Here is an 18,103-nt window from a genome sequence, read left to right on the forward strand (position 1 = left end):
GGCACAGGAAAAACACCTCCGTGTAAATAACCATTTGTAAAATCCAGGCGGCTTTTGATGGCTTTCAGTGGAGTGAGTATATGAGAAATTGTTTAACAGCTGGACATGTTCCAACTTGTCCTTAAGGCTTCCAACAGAGATGTTTTTCCTGTGGCGGAGCGTCGCAGCGGCTGCGAGCCGACGCTGCAATCCGTCCGCACGTCTTTCATTAAAGAAATCTCCTTTAACAGTGGAATATCCGGATAAAATGCTGAAACCGACTTCTTCTGAAACTTCTCTGTTCTCTCACCAGCTTAATTTTTCGAACCATGTCCACTTCGATGTGTCTCACAGGTTTAGAAAAAAATTTGATCAAACAAAGCGCCAGTCTCTCAGCAACTTCTCAGACAAAGGAATTCTGACAAGGGGCTGGATGACTCCTCCCACAAGGAGTGCTCACAGGCGAATGACGTCACCGACAGGCGTGGAAAAACTCACGCATGCGCATGAGGGTTCAAGCATGTCTGATGTAAAAACATATGAATGAAATCCATATAGTTTTTGAAAAAAATAAAAAGGACCTATACTTTATTGACAGACCTCGTATGTATATATGTATATATATATATATATATATATATATATATATATATATATATATATATATATATATATATATATATATATATATATCAGGATCTCGTAATTATGAGATCTTTTCGTAATTACGAGATCAGCGGTCAAATGTTATGTTTTTATCCAATGAATGCAGGGCTTAATTTGAGGGGGAGCAAGCCGAAGCATGCTCCGGAACGTCTGACGTTGGCTCCGCCAGCTATTTATAGTGGATCGTGATCCGCCACCTCTCTTGACTAACAAAAAAAAAAAAAAATCACTGCCTGCTGTGCGGAATTGCGCCAAATCTGGCAACAGGTCCAGAGGCTACACTCACTGTTTTGATCCGGATGTTGACCGTATCCGCAGAGTTCCGTGGCCACCGAGAGAGGATTTGGATTCTTTGCGGGTCCCGCATCCGTACCCCCGGAGGTAGTGAGTGAAGGGAGAGTACGTGCATTGTGTTCTGCGTGTGTCTGTTTATAATCTTCTCGCACAGAAGAAAAAAGAGTGTTTACACAAGAGAGAAAAGTGAGAAAATGTTAATGCCTGTTTGAGAAAAGTGTGTAGTGAGGGGTTTTACAGCCTTAAAACATCTATAATAAGTGTAAAAAATAGCGCTGACTACGCGGATTTCGTTTATCGCGGGTTATTTTTAGAACGTAACTCCCGCGATAAATGAGGGACCACTGTACATCATTAAACAGGAATTTGTACTCTATCCGGATTTGGTGTGACTAGTGTTATTAGGCCTACAATACATGCCCAGTTTATTTTTGGTGTGGCGCACAGCGTTGTTCGCAAGCCCCCCCCGACCCGCCCTTCTTTTTTTTTCTGCACCGGAGCCACCCATCCTCTGCGCTCCGGGACCTCCCACTTTACAAATTAAGCACTGAATGAATGCAATACACTTCCTTATCCTAGTGACTCTTACACCTCCACTACATGCCTGTGTCCTGTGAAAACACATTTTTTATATTTTGTTTTAAACTGAGTGTTTGGACACTGCTTTAACTCCTCCCCCACACCGTTCCACAGTCTCACCCCACAAAATGAAATGCAGAATCTTGTTTGTACGGATTTTATTCATTTTAAAGTGTTTTTTCCCTCTTAATTGATATTGTCCTCTCCATCCCTGAACAATTTCTGTATGTTTTTGGTAAAAGGTTATTTTTTGCTTTGTACAAGATCTGTGCTGTTTGGAATTTTGCTGTGGCTGTTAATTTTAATCGTTTTGACTTTAAGAAGGGTGAGTGAGTATGGTCTTGATAGTGACATTATGAATGACCCATATTGCCCTTTTTTTGAAGAATAGTTCATAATTTTATCAGAGTGTAGTTATTGCCCCAGATGTCTACACGGTAATTGAAATCCGGTGTAGCAGCCCGAACGGTCCGTCCCTAAAAATCGGTCTGCCTTTTGCATCCGCACATGCGTCATATCAGACCACAGCAGCACGTCTGCGTCTCTTCACCCAAAGTAATCAAATGGATTAATGGGATTATTAACCATCAGATGATACAGGTAAAACCTCTTAAATCATTAAGTCAGTTTTAAGCAGAAACTCAGTGAAATTCCATGGTGCTTTGAAATGACTGATGCACAGTGAACGCATCAGCTAGTAGCTCGTTTAGCCACATTGCTCTGATCACGTCATCTGTCTTTTATGATGAACTAATGTTGAATCTATGTGGAAATGATTTTTTTTTACAAAAGCTTTAGTTATCTGTCATTGAGATGGATGATGACTGGAGTGTAGTTTGAAGCAGAAAAGTGGTTTTAATCATGAACCGTGGCTAAAGACGCATGCGCAGATGCAAAAGGCAGACCGATTTTTAGGGGGGCTGTTTGGTCGTCAACGCTGATAAGACAATGGAACAGTGTAGGATGCGGAGTGATTTGTGATCCAGAACATGTTTTCCTTTTCTTTTTTTTTATTATACTGAAATGCTTCTTGATAATTTGGTTTGTGTATATATATTTGATATGTGGTTTCCAACTGATTTCCTCATCTGTTATTGCCCCAAGAAATTTATTTTCATTAACCCTTTCAGTATGCACCCCATCTGTCTGCATTTGTACTTGCTCAATCGTTCTGCAGTTTCCAAGTAACATTAGTTTTGTTTTATTTAAGTTTAATGATGATTTATTTCGGTCAAACCATATTTTCAATTTGTTAATTTCTTCAGTGATTTCCTCCAGAACGATCTGCCAAGCTAGAATACTGCTGCATCCTAGTCAGGGCAGAATACTACTGCAGCGATTTTGAATACGGAAAGTTGTTTTTTTTTGTTTGTTTGTTTTTTTCTCTCTCTCTCTCTCACCAAAATGGATGCTGCACTCACTGCGATTTATTGTCTGGAAAAGCCCCAGATTGCATTTCAGAGCTTCTAAAATTCAAAAAATTTCTCACTCGGGGGGATGGTGGCATAGGCGCAGTTTGGTGAGAGATAGGGGGAACGTGCCCCCCCCCCACACCTTTTCAACCAGGGGGGACAGAATATGGTATGTCCCCCCCACCTTCTGACATATATGTGTGTACTTGAAACATGCTATGCCAGTGTTATGTGCAAATCATGTCAGTCTTATGTGCAAAACCATGTCAGAATAGTATCTTTGTTTCTGCAAGTTTGTATTTTTAGCAGCATTGCCTTGTTTACAACACCTGTTTCTTGTTTGTCACATTCGGAATTTTCTGGGACTGCATTTGCCCAGATTTGAAACCAAAAATAGTTGCCTCTAGGGACTAGTGTCTACACATAAGTATCAATGGACCATATGCTAATTTACTAAATTCTGAAAGTTAGAAAAGGAAATCATAAAAGCTATCTGGGATCTCAGAAAGCCTATCTGCAATTACTGCTTGATCTCCAAAATCAGTCTATGCAAGCGAAATCATGTTCAGTATGAGTGTTGTCATTAGTGCCACTTCAAAAATTAAATTCATAAGTAATTTATCCTAAACTTATGATCTGTTGTTTTTTTCAAACTTATGCAAAAACAAATCTTGAGAAAAAAAATACAGTATGCGATAGTTAATAATTATTAAGAGCCTGTTCTTTCATATTTATGAATACATTTTACCACATTGCGGTTGTTATTTTAATGAAAACTCAACCTATCATTCTTTTTGAGTTCTACACATGTGGTGATACCTTATTTACACCAGGATGTTAATAAAATCAATGCTGGCTATTCTCAGAATAAAGTACTTATATTCACAGTTTCAAATTGCATAAGTCAAATGGTGTCCACTTTATGGTCTTCTCAAAACATTAAAATTACTGTTCTGGATGCTCAGAATGCATCTGAGCTTATCTAGAAACCGTTGGCTTCTGGGGGCCTAAAGCGGCCCCCAGACCCCCAGCCTATGGGCTCCGGCCCTGCAGGCCCCGCACTTTGTCTCCCCCAATTTATATTTCTAAATTGCGCCCTTGGATGGTGGGTATAATTTTGGGTTTCAACTTTTTTGTTTTTCACCGCTTTCATCCCTACTTTTATTTATTTTTAATCATGAGCCTTGAAATTAATGTTACAAAGGCTATGGATTTTTGGAACATAATGGCAAATGTTCAGTTCTTGTCTGCCATCTTGCATCATTCACACATGGAAGATCCATGGACCCGCAGCCAATTTTGACCCAGGTGACAAAACAGTCCAACCTCAGTGTACCATGGCCTGGACAAAACTGTATGACAACCTTCCTATGAAACTACTCACAGCCCTTCACTTTTTTCACATTTTATGTTACAGCCTTATTCCAAAATGAAGTAAATTCATTTGTTACCTCAAACCTCTACTCACAACACCCCATAATGACAACATGAAAAAGTCTTTATTTTTTCTTTTTTGCAAATTTATTAAAAATAAGAAATCACATGTACATAAGTATTCACACCCTTTGTTCAATAATTTGTTGATGCAACTTTGGCAGCAATTACAGTTTTAAGGCTTCTTGAATATGATGCCACAAACTTGGTGCATCTATCTTTGGGCAGTTTTGTCCTCTTTGCAGCACCTTTCAAGCTCCATCAAGTTGAATGGGGAGCATCGGTGCACAGCCATTTTCAGATCGCTCCAGAGGTGTTCAGTCAGATTCAGGTCTGGGCTCTGGCTGGGTCACTCAAGGACATTCACAGAGTTGTCCTGAAGCCACTCCTTTGATATCTTGGCTGTGTCCTTAGGGTCATTGTCCTGTTGAAAGATGAACCGTCGCCCCAGTCTGAGGTCAAGAGCGCTCTGGCTCAGGTTTTCATCCAGAATGTCTCTGTACATTGCTGCATTCATCTTTTCAATCCTGACTAATCTCCCAGTTCATTCCCACAGCATGATGCTACCACCACCATGCTTCACTGTAGGAATGGTGCTTGGTTTCCTTCAAACATGATGTCTGGCATTCACGCCAAAGATTTCAATGTTTGTCTCATCGGACCAGAGAATTTTGCTTCTCTGTTTCAAATATTTTATTATGAAACATAAGAACAGCAATAATACAAAGAGTAATATGGGATGGGTATCTTGCTTCTTTTAACAATATTATGCCAAAGAACAAACTGAACAACACAACAGCCCCGCAAGAGAAAAAAAACATCACCAAAACCAACAACTATAACCGAAAAAAAAAAAACACCCCACCCTACCCATCCCTGCAGAGTGCTACTTGAATGTGTGATAGATTACTGCTAGCAAGCAATTCTAACCATTCATTTTTCCCATAAATGAAATGATTGGACTCTAGAGCCTTTCAAATTCCTCCAGTCTATCATTAAGGATATAGCGAATTCTTTCCAGGTGTAGGGTATCAGTCAGTGTCGTAATCCAAGCTTTTAAATTCGGTGCCCCTTTATCTTTCCAGAGGAGAAGAATGTTTCTTTGCACAAATAAGGCCATATGACAGAAGATGGTGCTGTGCATTCTGTAGGTTTTAGAGTGTTCTGATGTACCCAGTATAATCCACAGTGGGTCCGGTTTTATCTGAACCTTAAAAATCTGAGTAGAATGAAAATACTGAAACCCAGAATTCCTGTAGCTTAGGACACAGTGCATAACTATGTAGTAAGTCTGCCTCCTTTTGGTTACATTTTTTCACAAATTGGCGACATATCAGGGAAAATTATATGCAACCTCACTTTAGAATAATGCAGCCTGTGCAGAATCTTAAACTGGATCAAACAGTGTCTAGCATTAAGGGAGCACGTATTAACCTGTTTCAGACCCTTATCCCAGGTGTCCTCTGCTATTTGCATCCCTAATTCCTTTTCCCAGTCCTTCTTTATACCATCCATATTCACTTGTTCATATTCTTGTAAGACATCATATATAAATGAAATTGCATGTTTTTCTACTGTACAGTCCTTGAGACACTGGTCCAACTTATCAGGTAATGCAGTCTTAAAATGATCCAGGTGAGTCTTTACAAAATGTCTGACCTGCAGATATCTAAAGAAATCAGACTTTGACAATCCATATTTCTGCTGAAGCTGCTGGAAGGATGCAAACACATCCTGAATATACAAATCCCCAACACAACAGAGTCCAAACTCTTTCCACCCCTCAAAGGTCCTTCGGGTGCCTTTTGGCAAACTCCAGGTGGGCTGCCATGTGCCTTTTACTAAGGAGTGGCTTCTGTCTGGCCACTTTACCATACAGGCCTGATTGGTGGATTGCTGCAGAGATGTTTGTCCTTCGGGAAGGTTCTCCTCTCTCCACAGTGGAATGCTGGAGCTCTGACAGAGTGACCATCAGGTTCTTGGTCACCTCCCTGACTAAGGCCCTTCTCCCCAATCACTCAGTTTAGACGGGTGGCCAGCTCTAGGAAGAGTCCTGATGGATCCAAACCTCTTCTATTTATGGATGGTGGAGGCCACTGTTCTCATTGGAACCTTGAAAGCAGCAGAAATGTTTCTGTGCACTTTCCCAGATTTGTGCCTTGAGACAATTCTGTCTGAGGTCTACAGATGGTTCCTTTGACTTCATGCTTGGTTTGTGCTGTGACATGCACTGTCAACTGTGGGACCTTATATGTAGACTGGTGTGTGTCTTTCCAAATCATGTCCAATCTACTGAATTTATCCCAGGTGGACTCCAATTAAGCCACAGAAACATCTCAAGGATGATCAGTGGAAACAGGATTTGGGATGGGTACAGAGAACCGGTTCTTTTCGAGAATTGTTAAGAAATTATTTGATCCACTGACATAAATAATCTTTTTGCTTAAAGATTCCCTTATTGGTCCTTCAGAGCAGCCAGTGTTTTTGAGGGTGTTTATCGGGAAAATGATCATTTCTCTACGTTGATTACAGACCTGCTGCAGGGTCTGTAATCAACCGCTTCTGTAACGACTCCGCTTTGAAGCTTGAACCAAAGAAGCAGTGCTCCGACCTGCTGCTTCGTTGGCTCTCTGCTTCACTGCTTTTCAGAAGCGGCAAATCCGCTTGTTAACCCCTCTCAAAGCCATTTAAACATGTCAATCGTGAGTCACTTTTGTGCTGATTAAAGTCACTAACTGGGACTCTTGTCTTGTTGTGGGCAAGAAATGAGAATCGTCCTCCGTTTCATTCGCACAGCTCCAAACGCTGCTCTCCTCTCTGCCGAATCAAGTTAGAGTCCGGCCGGAATGAATAGGTTCAAAGCAAATCGCCGTTTTAAATCAAATGACACCTCTTTCCAAAGGTTGTTATACAAACAATAAGCTACAATCGACCAAAATGTTTTTCCTCCCAAGATGAGACATCCTGCATTCTTTATGAATTACATTGATACTGACATGCAGCGCAGCCGGCTGAGCTCAGCTCAGAGTCTATGTATGGAGTTACATTTGTGCCATTAATGTCTGAAAGGAAATGCTTTTGACAAAAGCCACAGATTTTGTTTATTTCTATTTATGTCCAGAGATCTAGGATCCAGTGACCAATTTTGTCTTTATTTAGTTTAAGACTCAATAAAAATGTTGTTGACATAGAAAACCTGTAAAGCCTATTTTTAGTACACAGAAAATTCCCAAGAGGTATTGATAAGGGAATCAATAAGGAATCGGATTGATAAGCGGAATCAATAATGGCATTGATATCGATAAAATCTTATCAATACCCATCCCTAAACAGGATGCACCTGACCTCAATTTTGAGCTTCATGGTAAAGGTTGTGAAAAATTATGTACATGTACAGAATCTCATCTCTGCTGTTTGTGGACGATGTGGTTCTGTTGGCTTCGTCAAATCATGACCTTCAGCGTGCACTGGGGCGGTTTGCAGCCGAGTGCGAAGCGTCCGGGATGAAAATCAGCACCTCCAAATCCGAGGCCATGGTTCTCGACCGGAAAAAGGTGCTTTGCCCTCTTCAGATCGGTGGAGTGTCCTTGCCTCAAGTGGAGGAGTTTAAGTATCTCGGGGTTTTGTTCACGAGCGAGGGACGGATGGAGCGTGAGATCGACAGATGGATCAGTGCAGCGTCTGCGGTGATGCGGTCGCTCTGTCGGACCATCGTGGTGAAGAGAGAGCTGAGCAGGGGTGCAAAGCTCTCGATTTGCCGATTAATCTACGTTCTGACCCTCACCTATGGTCATGAGATTTGCCTCATGACCGAAAGAACAAGATCGCGAGTACAAGCGGCCGAGATGAGTTTCCTCCGCAGGGTGGCTGGGCGCTCCCTTAGAGATAGGGTGAGGAGTTTGGAGTCGAGCTGCTGCTCCTCCACGTCAAAAGGAGCCAGCTGAGGTTGCTCGGGCATCTTTTCCGGATGCCTCCTGGACGCCTTGCTGGAGAGGTGTTCTGGGCACGTCCCATCATGAGGAGACCTTGGGGAAGACCCAGGACACACTGGAGGGACTACGTCTCTCGTCTGGCCTGGGAACGCCTCGGGGTTCCTCCGGAGGAGCTGGGGGAGGTGTGTGTGGATCGGGAGGTCTGGGCGGCTTTGCTTGAGTTGCTGCCCCCGCGACCTGACTCCAGATAAAGCGGAAGGAAATGAATGGATGGATGGATGTAATTTCTTTGGGGGGTGGTTCCCCATATTTTAGTAATTATTCTGTCATGATTACAACATTAAAAGCAATCACATAGTCAGTGAGGACGTAATTAAATGTTGAAATGAGTAAATTAAAAAATATCACTATGGGGTTTATGTCACACTGAGAAATCCTAATTAACAGACACACTGCAGTCATTGTTACATCATCTCCTCTTTATAATAAATATTTATATTTATTTATGGTGTGTTTTTTTTCCTGGTTGAAATGCAGATATGAATGATTAAATGAATCAGACTTAAAAATGTACACATTACTGTTCATGCTATTTTATTTGTCTAAATGCTCAAGATTCATTATCATGTTAATAAGAAATAATCTCATCTGAAACAACAACAGATGAGTTAGGGTTTTAATTTTCAGATGAACATGAAAGATTTCTAAAGAAACTTTAAGTTAAAAACTGTTTTAATTACAGGTTTTCTAATGTAAGACATGTATAACTTCAAAATGTACAGTAATCAGAAATTAATCTCAAAGTAAAAAAAACAAACACATTTGTAAGGAATTTGTTTAGAAAACTGCACATAAATGAACACTTCTGATGTTCCTCTGTTGTCTTCCATTTTTTGGCCTGATCCTGCATTTCTTTTGACTTAAAGTAAGGCTGTAACAAAGATAAAAATCTTGGGCTTTACATCACAAAATCTGGCTCTCAAAATGCAGGAAATAGTGTTTCAGATGGTTATGAATTTCAAAATCTTCAAAGAGGAATGTCCCCAGACCCTACTACAATACTCAAACCTGCAACGTTCATCATGCAGCTATGCCACACTAATTTCTCCCCTATGAAATTATGATGCTATGAAAAATATCCTGATGAGAACCCTGTATAATTTTATCCTGTGATTCAATAGGAAGAAATGTTTCTCTTGATTTATGAAAGAAATTCTTCACTAAAATTAGGTCATGTTACAGTTTTTGCTATAAGTGCAAATAGCCAGTCTGTGTTGACAAAGCAAATGTTATCAGATACCTTGAAATGTTATCAAAATGTAGCAAGCATTTGTACCAAAGCAGCATTAGCCATCAGGGGATGTTGTGCTCTCAGAGTACTCTTGTTGGAAAATGTGTTTCAAATGATTGGTTGAGCTAATTGGATAATAAAAAACATAGGCTTGTCTTTTGAATGCTTGGTCTTGAAAGTGACGGCAAACAAGGTTGAGGTCTTTTAGATTCTTTGACATATGTTACCACTTAATATTATAACTAAGCACAACAGATTGTGCAAACTATTCTTTTAAAAAAAATCTGATAGCTCAACCAATAATTTGCAGTCCTTTGTATCAAAACTTTTGCCAATTTGTGGAAATCGGCCTTTGTCAGAATTTTTTCCTGTTTTTACCCCATGACTCTTTAAGGCACCTTGACACATGCATGCATTTAACCCCCGAACTGCCGTGCACTTTGTCTTGCCAGTGCGACTCGCTGTGTTCCGCTGGATGCTGCCCTTTGTGCTGCTGGATGCTGTGTTATTATTATTATTTAGTAGTGCATTAATCATGTGCTGTCAGAGTTTGGCTGATTAAACCACCTCTAATCACTCGGCAATCGCAGAGGAATTTTCTGCAGCTGCAGCTTTCTCATGTGGTTCATGAGGTGGAGGATGCCTTTGAAATCATCTCAAAGGTAATTATTTGTAATATTTATATTCTAATGGCTTGGTAAAACGGTTGCATTTTCATTCCTTCTTATGAGTATCTGTAAAATTATGGTTATTACAGATTTAACATCTCATCATAATCGTTCAGATGAGCAGTGAGCTGCAGCTCTGATGCAGTAACTCCCACTGACACTTTGTTTACGCAGTGTTTATGTGTAGGTCACAAAATTAATGCATGCCAGAGATTTTGGACATTTCAATATTTTCTTTGTGCACTTGCACGCAGCCACGCACAGTTTACAGTGACTTTACTCTGGCACGGCAGATTGCGTACCAGTGCACGGATCAAATTCATGCAAGTGTTAAGGTACCTTACCTTTTTACAATCATGATAATCACACAAATAACGAGATGCGCTTCTCAACATGATTGGGGCATCTTTCAGGTTTGTCCTCTGTATAAATGTTCATTGTCCTCTACCTGGCTGTGGCTGCTTTTGAGATGTGTATCATACATCATTGTGTAGTCCGTGGTGTCCAAGCAAGTTGTTTTAGTGACCACCTGTCAGGAGACAATGTGTGGTACATCTGTGTGTGTCTTATTTACCCAGTCCCAGCACCAGTGGAGCTCCAAGCAGGTGGCAGGATTCCTCAACAGCTGTTGCCACGATTACAGAGTTGGCAGACATTGAAGAGAATATATGGGCACCGCGCTTTGGTCTGAAAGGAAAAATTGATGTGACGGCACGAGTTCAAATCCAGAAACCACGAAGCACTATCCACAACATCATGGAGGAGAGGAATGTCCCCCTTGAGCTAAAGACTGGAAGAGAATCAAACTCTATAGAACATCGGAGCCAAGTAAGTGAATCACAACGTGTGATCGGCTTTACTTATGCTTAAGTGGGACTTCGAAGCATCCTAAAGTGGGTCAGTGAGTGCCTAATTAACTTACGGTTACAATGGAACACGGTGTGTTGATATTTATATTTATTGCACTAGAAGACAATAATTATTTGTGTTTGTCCAACGCTTACGGCTACAGCTAAAGCAGTTGTGATTTCAGACACTAATTTTTTTTTTCATCACATTTGAGTGCATCTGGGTGGATGAGCAGCCTTTTGATTTAATGCATGTTTAGTTCCTGTATGTCTTGACAATAAAAGTGAAAATAACCCTCCACCAATTGAGAACATGTAAAATAAATTCTGCCTGAATGTCAATTAAGTGGTGGTTTTAAGAACTGTCCACCATAGGCAACCCTCTCTGATCTGCAAGGGCACCCTGAAATTTGATACAGAGCTTTGGGCTTTTAGGAAGACTAAATGGGTGTTGTTGCACTTGTTTTATCCACCGTGCAAAATCTGAGCATTTTGCAAAACAGAATGCAAACCACAAAATAAATCATGGAGAATAATATGAAACTTTTTTTTTTACTATCCGCTGTCCAGCACTGAACTTATGAAGCTCAGGCTGTTTGTTTTCATTCCGGGTACCGGTTAAAATCTCTTCATTCCTTCATAGTGTCAGTTTAAATAATGACATTCATATAGTAAGTACTAGGCATGTGAATCTCATCACTGACAATGATTCGACACACCTCAATACACTACCAGCGATACGATACATATAGCGATACATGACGATACTGATGCAGGGCTCGAAATAATACGTGCATGTGCTAGTTTGTGCACGTATTATTCGAGCGGTGCACATAATTTTATACTTCACTAGCACTGGTGCAAGTAACTTTATCCACGTTTTATCAGCTATAAGCACCAGTAGAATGAACCAATAAAGGAATAAATAAGGAAAAAACTATTTCCAGTGTGTTGTCTTCGTCTTCCCTGCATTTTGACTCCCACACACGGAGCGAGTTGCTGTGAGGATTCATTCGCGCGTGCACGTGAAAAAAAAAAAAAAAACTGTCTGGCTGCAGGCAGTTAGTTCCTTGCTCTCCGCTCAAACTCTCTCATCACTGTGTTTAAAAAAAAAAAAAGGACATAAGTCCTGCTCACAGACTGATTGCCAGAGACAGGACATGTCCACATGAAGTATAACTCCAGACATCTCCACATTTACTCACGGAAGGTTCATTCGCGCGCACGCGTATCTTGGGGTCACAGGAGGAAAGGTAAACTATAACAGAACTCAGAGCGCAGACCTGCAGCTCAGCACAAGAATAAATATAAACTAGAAGAGAAATCAAAGTGCACAGTGTGTCTGCAGCCAAACTGTGCACTCTGATTTCTCTGTGCAGAGAACCTGCACAGAGAAATCTGTGCAGGTTCTGTGCACAGATTTCTCTGTGCAGAAATCTGTCTACTCCACACAGATTTACCATAGAGTGCCATACTGTGTGTATTTCTTCATAACTGATGTAAATAAAGTTTAAGACATATTCAGTGACATGGAAATGTTTATGTACCCATCTCCTGACTTGTCTGAAGAAAACTGGCAATTAAATTGATTATTTACATGTATTATACCAAAGGGCATGATTATTTATGCAACCCATCATCTTAGCTTTTATATTTTTAATTAATTTATATCAAGTTGTAGAGATTTACTTTCAGTTTGAGTCTAAGGAAGATAATTTTAGAAATTTTTATATTGAGAAGCCTGATTTACTTTTTGTATTTGAAATGCCATAAACAAATTAAAATGTGAGTGATACCAGGGGGCCGAATATTTTTGCAAGCCACTGTATGTTGCGTACTGATGGCAGGCTTGGAAGTAACCATCAGTCTCTTTCACCTGTTTGTGTATCTTTGTGAAGGTGTTTCTGTACATGCTGATGAGTTTGGAGCGATATAATCCTGAAGCTGGCTTCCTGCTTTACCTCAAGACTGGAAACCTACATCCTGTGGTGGCCTCACATGTAGACTACAGAGGTATAGTCGCATAGCTGTGTACCCATCGTACCCAGCTGTAGACTGTTTTAAATCTTCTCATTATCAATAATCAGTGGAATAGTTCAGTTGTGCAAGCAGAATGTAATGTCCTCAGTGATTTATCATCCCCTCTTGCTTGCCTCTACTGGTGGTTGGCTCTCACTGCGGTATTGTATCACTTCCTGTTCCGGAACACAGCGGTGTTTTTCTGTATCTGTTAGCTGTTTAATCTGCGCAGTTAGATTGATCTAGTTATCTAGATTACAATTTGTTTCCCAGTGTAATCTTTACGTGCCTTAACTAAAGCACTCCTTCTGCTGAATCACCTCTAAATTATTTACACATTATTCACTTTGCGTGTTTTTAGGAATCTGCTAGCTTAGCGTAGCTACTAGCTCTTAGCCGATTTAGCATGGTGGCTTCTCCTGTCTCTCCCGCACTTTTCTGCTCTGGGTGTGAAATGTTTAGTTATTCCTCGGCCTCCTTTAGCAGTAACGGTACTTGTAATAAGTGTAGCTTATTCGTAGCTTTGGAGGCCAGGCTGGGCGAATTGGAGACTCGGCTCCGCACCGTGGAAAATTCTACAGCTAGCCAGGCCCCTGTAGTCGGTGCGGACCAAGGTAGCTTAGCCGCCGTTAGTTACCCCCTGGCAGATCCCAAGCAGCCGGGAAAGCAGGCTGACTGGGTGACTGTGAGGAGGAAGCGTAGCCCTAAACGGAAGCCCTGTGTACACCGCCAACCCGTTCACATCTCTAATCGTTTTTCCCCACTCGACGACACACCCGCCGAGGATCAAACTCTGGTTATTGGCGACTCTGTTTTGCGAAATGTGAAGTTAGCGACACCAGCAACCATAGTCAATTGTCTTCTGGGGGCCAGAGCAGGCGACATTGAAGGAAATTTGAAACTGCTGGCTAAGGCTAAGCGTAAATTTGGTAAGATTGTAATTCACGTCGGCAGTAATGACACCCGGTTACGCCAATCGGAGGTCACTAAAATTAACATTAAATTGGTGTGTAACTTTGCAAAAACAATGTCGGACTCTGTAGTTTTCTCTGGGCCCCTCCCCAATCAGACCGGGAGTGACATGTTTAGCCGCATGTTCTCCTTGAATTGCTGGCTGTCTGAGTGGTGTCCAAAAAATGAGGTGGGCTTCATAGATAATTGGCAAAGCTTCTGGGGAAAACCTGGTCTTGTTAGGAGAGACGGCATCCATCCCACTTTGGATGGAGCAGCTCTCATTTCTAGAAATCTGGCCAATTTGCTTAAATCCTCCAAACCGTGACTATCCAGGGTTGGGACCAGGAAGCAGAGTTGTAGTCTTACACACCTCTCTGCAGCTTCTCTCCCCCTGCCATCCCCTCATTACCCCATCCCCGTAGAGACGGTGCCTGCTCCCAGACTACCAATAACCAGCAAAAATCTATTTAAGCATAAAAATTCAAAAAGAAAAAATAATATAGCACCTTCAACTGCACCACAGACTAAAACAGTTAAATGTGGTCTATTAAACATTAGGTCTCTCTCTTCTAAGTCCCTGTTGGTAAATGATATAATAATTGATCAACATATTGATTTATTCTGCCTAACAGAAACCTGGTTACAGCAGGATGAATATGTTAGTTTAAATGAGTCAACACCCCCGAGTCACACTAACTGTCAGAATGCTCGTAGCACGGGCCGGGGCGGAGGATTAGCAGCAATCTTCCATTCCAGCTTATTAATTAATCAAAAACCCAGACAGAGCTTTAATTCATTTGAAAGCTTGACTCTTAGTCTTGTCCATCCAAATTGGAAGACCCAAAAACCAGTTTTATTTGTTATCTATCGTCCACCTGGTCGTTACTGTGAGTTTCTCTGTGAATTTTCAGACCTTTTGTCTGACTTAGTGCTTAGCTCAGATAAGACAATTATAGTGGGCGATTTTAACATCCACACAGATGCTGAGAATGACAGCCTCAACACTGCATTTAATCTATTATTAGACTCTATTGGCTTTGCTCAAAAAGTAAATGAGTCCACCCACCACTTTAATCATATCTTAGATCTTGTTCTGACTTATGGTATGGAAATAGAAGACTTAACAGTATTCCCTGAAAACTCCCTTCTGTCTGATCATTTCTTAATAACATTTACATTTACTCTGATGGACTACCCAGCAGTGGGGAATAAGTTTCGTTACACTAGAAGTCTTTCAGAAAGCGCTGTAACTAGGTTTAAGGATATGATTCCTTCTTTATGTTCGCTAATGCCATATACCAACACAGTGCAGAGTAGCTACCTAAACTCTGTAAGTGAGATAGAGTATCTCGTCAGTAGTTTTACATCCTCATTGAAGACAACTTTGGATGCTGTAGCTCCTCTAAAAAAGAGAGCTTTAAATCAGAAGTGCCTGACTCCATGGTATAACTCACAAACTCGTAGCTTAAAGCAGATAACCCGTAAGTTGGAGAGGAAATGGCGTCTCACTAATTTAGAAGATCTTCACTTAGCCTGGAAAAAGAGTCTGTTGCTCTATAAAAAAAAAGCCCTCCGTAAAGCTAGGACATCTTTCTACTCATCACTAATTGAAGAAAATAAGAACAACCCCAGGTTTCTTTTCAGCACTGTAGCCAGGCTGACAAAGAGTCAGAGCTCTATTGAGCTGAGTATTCCATTAACTTTAAGTAGTAATGACTTCATGACTTTCTTTGCTAACAAAATTTTAACTATTAGAGAAAAAATTACTCATAACCATCCCAAAGACGTATCGTTATCTTTGGCTGCTTTCAGTGATGCCGGTATATGCCGGGTTAGACTCTTTCTCTCCGATTGTTCTGTCTGAGTTATTTTCATTAGTTGCTTCATCCAAACCATCAACATGTTTATTAGACCCCATTCCTACCAGGCTGCTCAAGGAAGCCCTACCATTATTTAATGCTTCGATCTTAAATATGATCAATCTATCTTTGTTAGTTGGCTATGTACCACAGGCTTTTAAGGTGGCAGTAATTAAACCATTACTTAAAAAGCCATCACTTGACCCAGCTATCTTAGCTAATTATAGGCCAATCTCCAACCTTCCTTTTCTCTCAAAAATTCTTGAAAGGGTAGTTGTAAAACAGCTAACTGATCATCTGCAGAGGAATGGTCTATTTGAAGAGTTTCAGTCAGGTTTTAGAATTCATCATAGTACAGAAACAGCATTAGTGAAGGTTACAAATGATCTTCTTATGGCCTCGGACAGTGGACTCATCTCTGTGCTTGTTCTGTTGGACCTCAGTGCTGCTTTTGATACTGTTGACCATAAAATTTTATTACAGATGATACCCAGCTTTATCTATCCATGAAGCCAGAGGACACACACCAATTAGCTAAATTGCAGGATTGTCTTACAGACATAAAGACATGGATGACCTCTAATTTCCTGCTTTTAAACTCAGATAAAACTGAAGTTATTGTACTTGGCCCCACAAATCTTAGAAACATGGTGTCTAACCAGATCCTTACTCTGGATGGCATTACCCTGACCTCTAGTAATACTGTGAGAAATCTTGGAGTCATTTTTGATCAGGATATGTCATTCAAAGCGCATATTAAACAAATATGTAGGACTGCTTTTTTGCATTTACGCAATATCTCTAAAATCGGAAAGGTCTTGTCTCAGAGTGATGCTGAAAAACTAATTCATGCATTTATTTCCTCTAGGCTGGACTATTGTAATTCATTATTATCAGGTTGTCCTAAAAGTTCCCTAAAAAGCCTTCAGTTAATTCAAAATGCTGCAGCTAGAGTACTGACGGGGACTAGAAGGAGAGAGCATATCTCACCCATATTGGCCTCTCTTCATTGGCTTCCTGTTAATTCTAGAATAGAATTTAAAATTCTTCTTCTTACTTATAAGGTTTTGAATAATCAGGTCCCATCTTATCTTAGGGACCTCGTAGTACCATATCACCCCAATAGAGCGCTTCGCTCTCAGACTGCAGGCTTACTTGTAGTTCCTAGGGTTTGTAAGAGTAGAATGGGAGGCAGAGCCTTCAGCTTTCAGGCTCCTCTCCTGTGGAACCAGCTCCCAATTCAGATCAGGGAGACAGACACCCTCTCTACTTTTAAGATTAGGCTTAAAACTTTCCTTTTTGCTAAAGCTTATAGTTAGGGCTGGATCAGGTGACCCTGAACCATCCCTTAGTTATGCTGCTATAGACATAGACTGCTGGGGGGTTCCCATGATGCACTGTTTCTTTCTCTTTTTGCTCTGTATGCACCACTCTGCATTTAATCATTAGTGATCGATCTCTGCTCCCCTCCACAGCATGTCTTTTTCCTGGTTCTCTCCCTCAGCCCCAACCAGTCCCAGCAGAAGACTGCCCCTCCCTGAGCCTGGTTCTGCTGGAGGTTTCTTCCTGTTAAAAGGGAGTTTTTCCTTCCCACTGTAGCCAAGTGCTTGCTCACAGGGGGTCGTTTTGACCGTTGGGGTTTTACATAATTATTGTATGGCCTTGCCTTACAATATAAAGCGCCTTGGGGCAACTGTTTGTTGTGATTTGGTGCTATATAAAAAAATTGATTGATTGATTGATTGATCTTTTGCCTGAACTAAAGAAGGAGCCTTGTCTTTTTCTTTGACCTAGAAGGCAATTTTTTTCATTGGGTTTATGACTAAAGATGTGTTTTTTGGCTATTTTAGAGCTCCTGAAGCTGAGGAACACTTTGGTTTATCATATTAACAAGAGTGTGGAGAAGGAGGCCGGGCAGAGCTTTTTAGCTCCTCTTCCTGACATACTGACCAACAGACAGACCTGTCAGTATTGTCCTCAGAAGAGAAATTGTGCTTTGTATCAGAGGTAAGCTTGGAAATAATTGTTTAGCCACACTGGGTGAAAAAAAAGCTGGTTTAAATATGTACATCAGTTGCACATGATCAGAATATGTCTAAATAACAAAATTTTCTTGTTTCTCAGTTAGAAACATAAGAAAATTATTTGGATACATTTGTGTGCAAGCA

At 40.8% G+C, this 18,103-nt stretch overlaps 1 protein-coding gene across 1 annotated transcript in view; it reads left to right on the plus strand.

Annotated features, from left to right (window-relative positions):
* dna2 (DNA replication helicase/nuclease 2) overlaps window positions 1-18,103 on the plus strand; it is an 85,469-nt gene that overhangs the window by 42,842 nt on the left and 24,524 nt on the right. The window contains exons 9-11 of the mRNA XM_034187353.1: window positions 10,834-11,083; window positions 13,002-13,116; window positions 17,786-17,942. Of these exons, the coding sequence (XP_034043244.1) occupies window positions 10,834-11,083; window positions 13,002-13,116; window positions 17,786-17,942 (522 nt within the window). The remainder of the gene's footprint in view (window positions 1-10,833; window positions 11,084-13,001; window positions 13,117-17,785; window positions 17,943-18,103) is intronic.

This window comes from Thalassophryne amazonica, chromosome 2 (genome assembly GCF_902500255.1).
Source record: "Thalassophryne amazonica chromosome 2, fThaAma1.1, whole genome shotgun sequence".
Classification (NCBI taxonomy): domain Eukaryota; kingdom Metazoa; phylum Chordata; class Actinopteri; order Batrachoidiformes; family Batrachoididae; genus Thalassophryne; species Thalassophryne amazonica.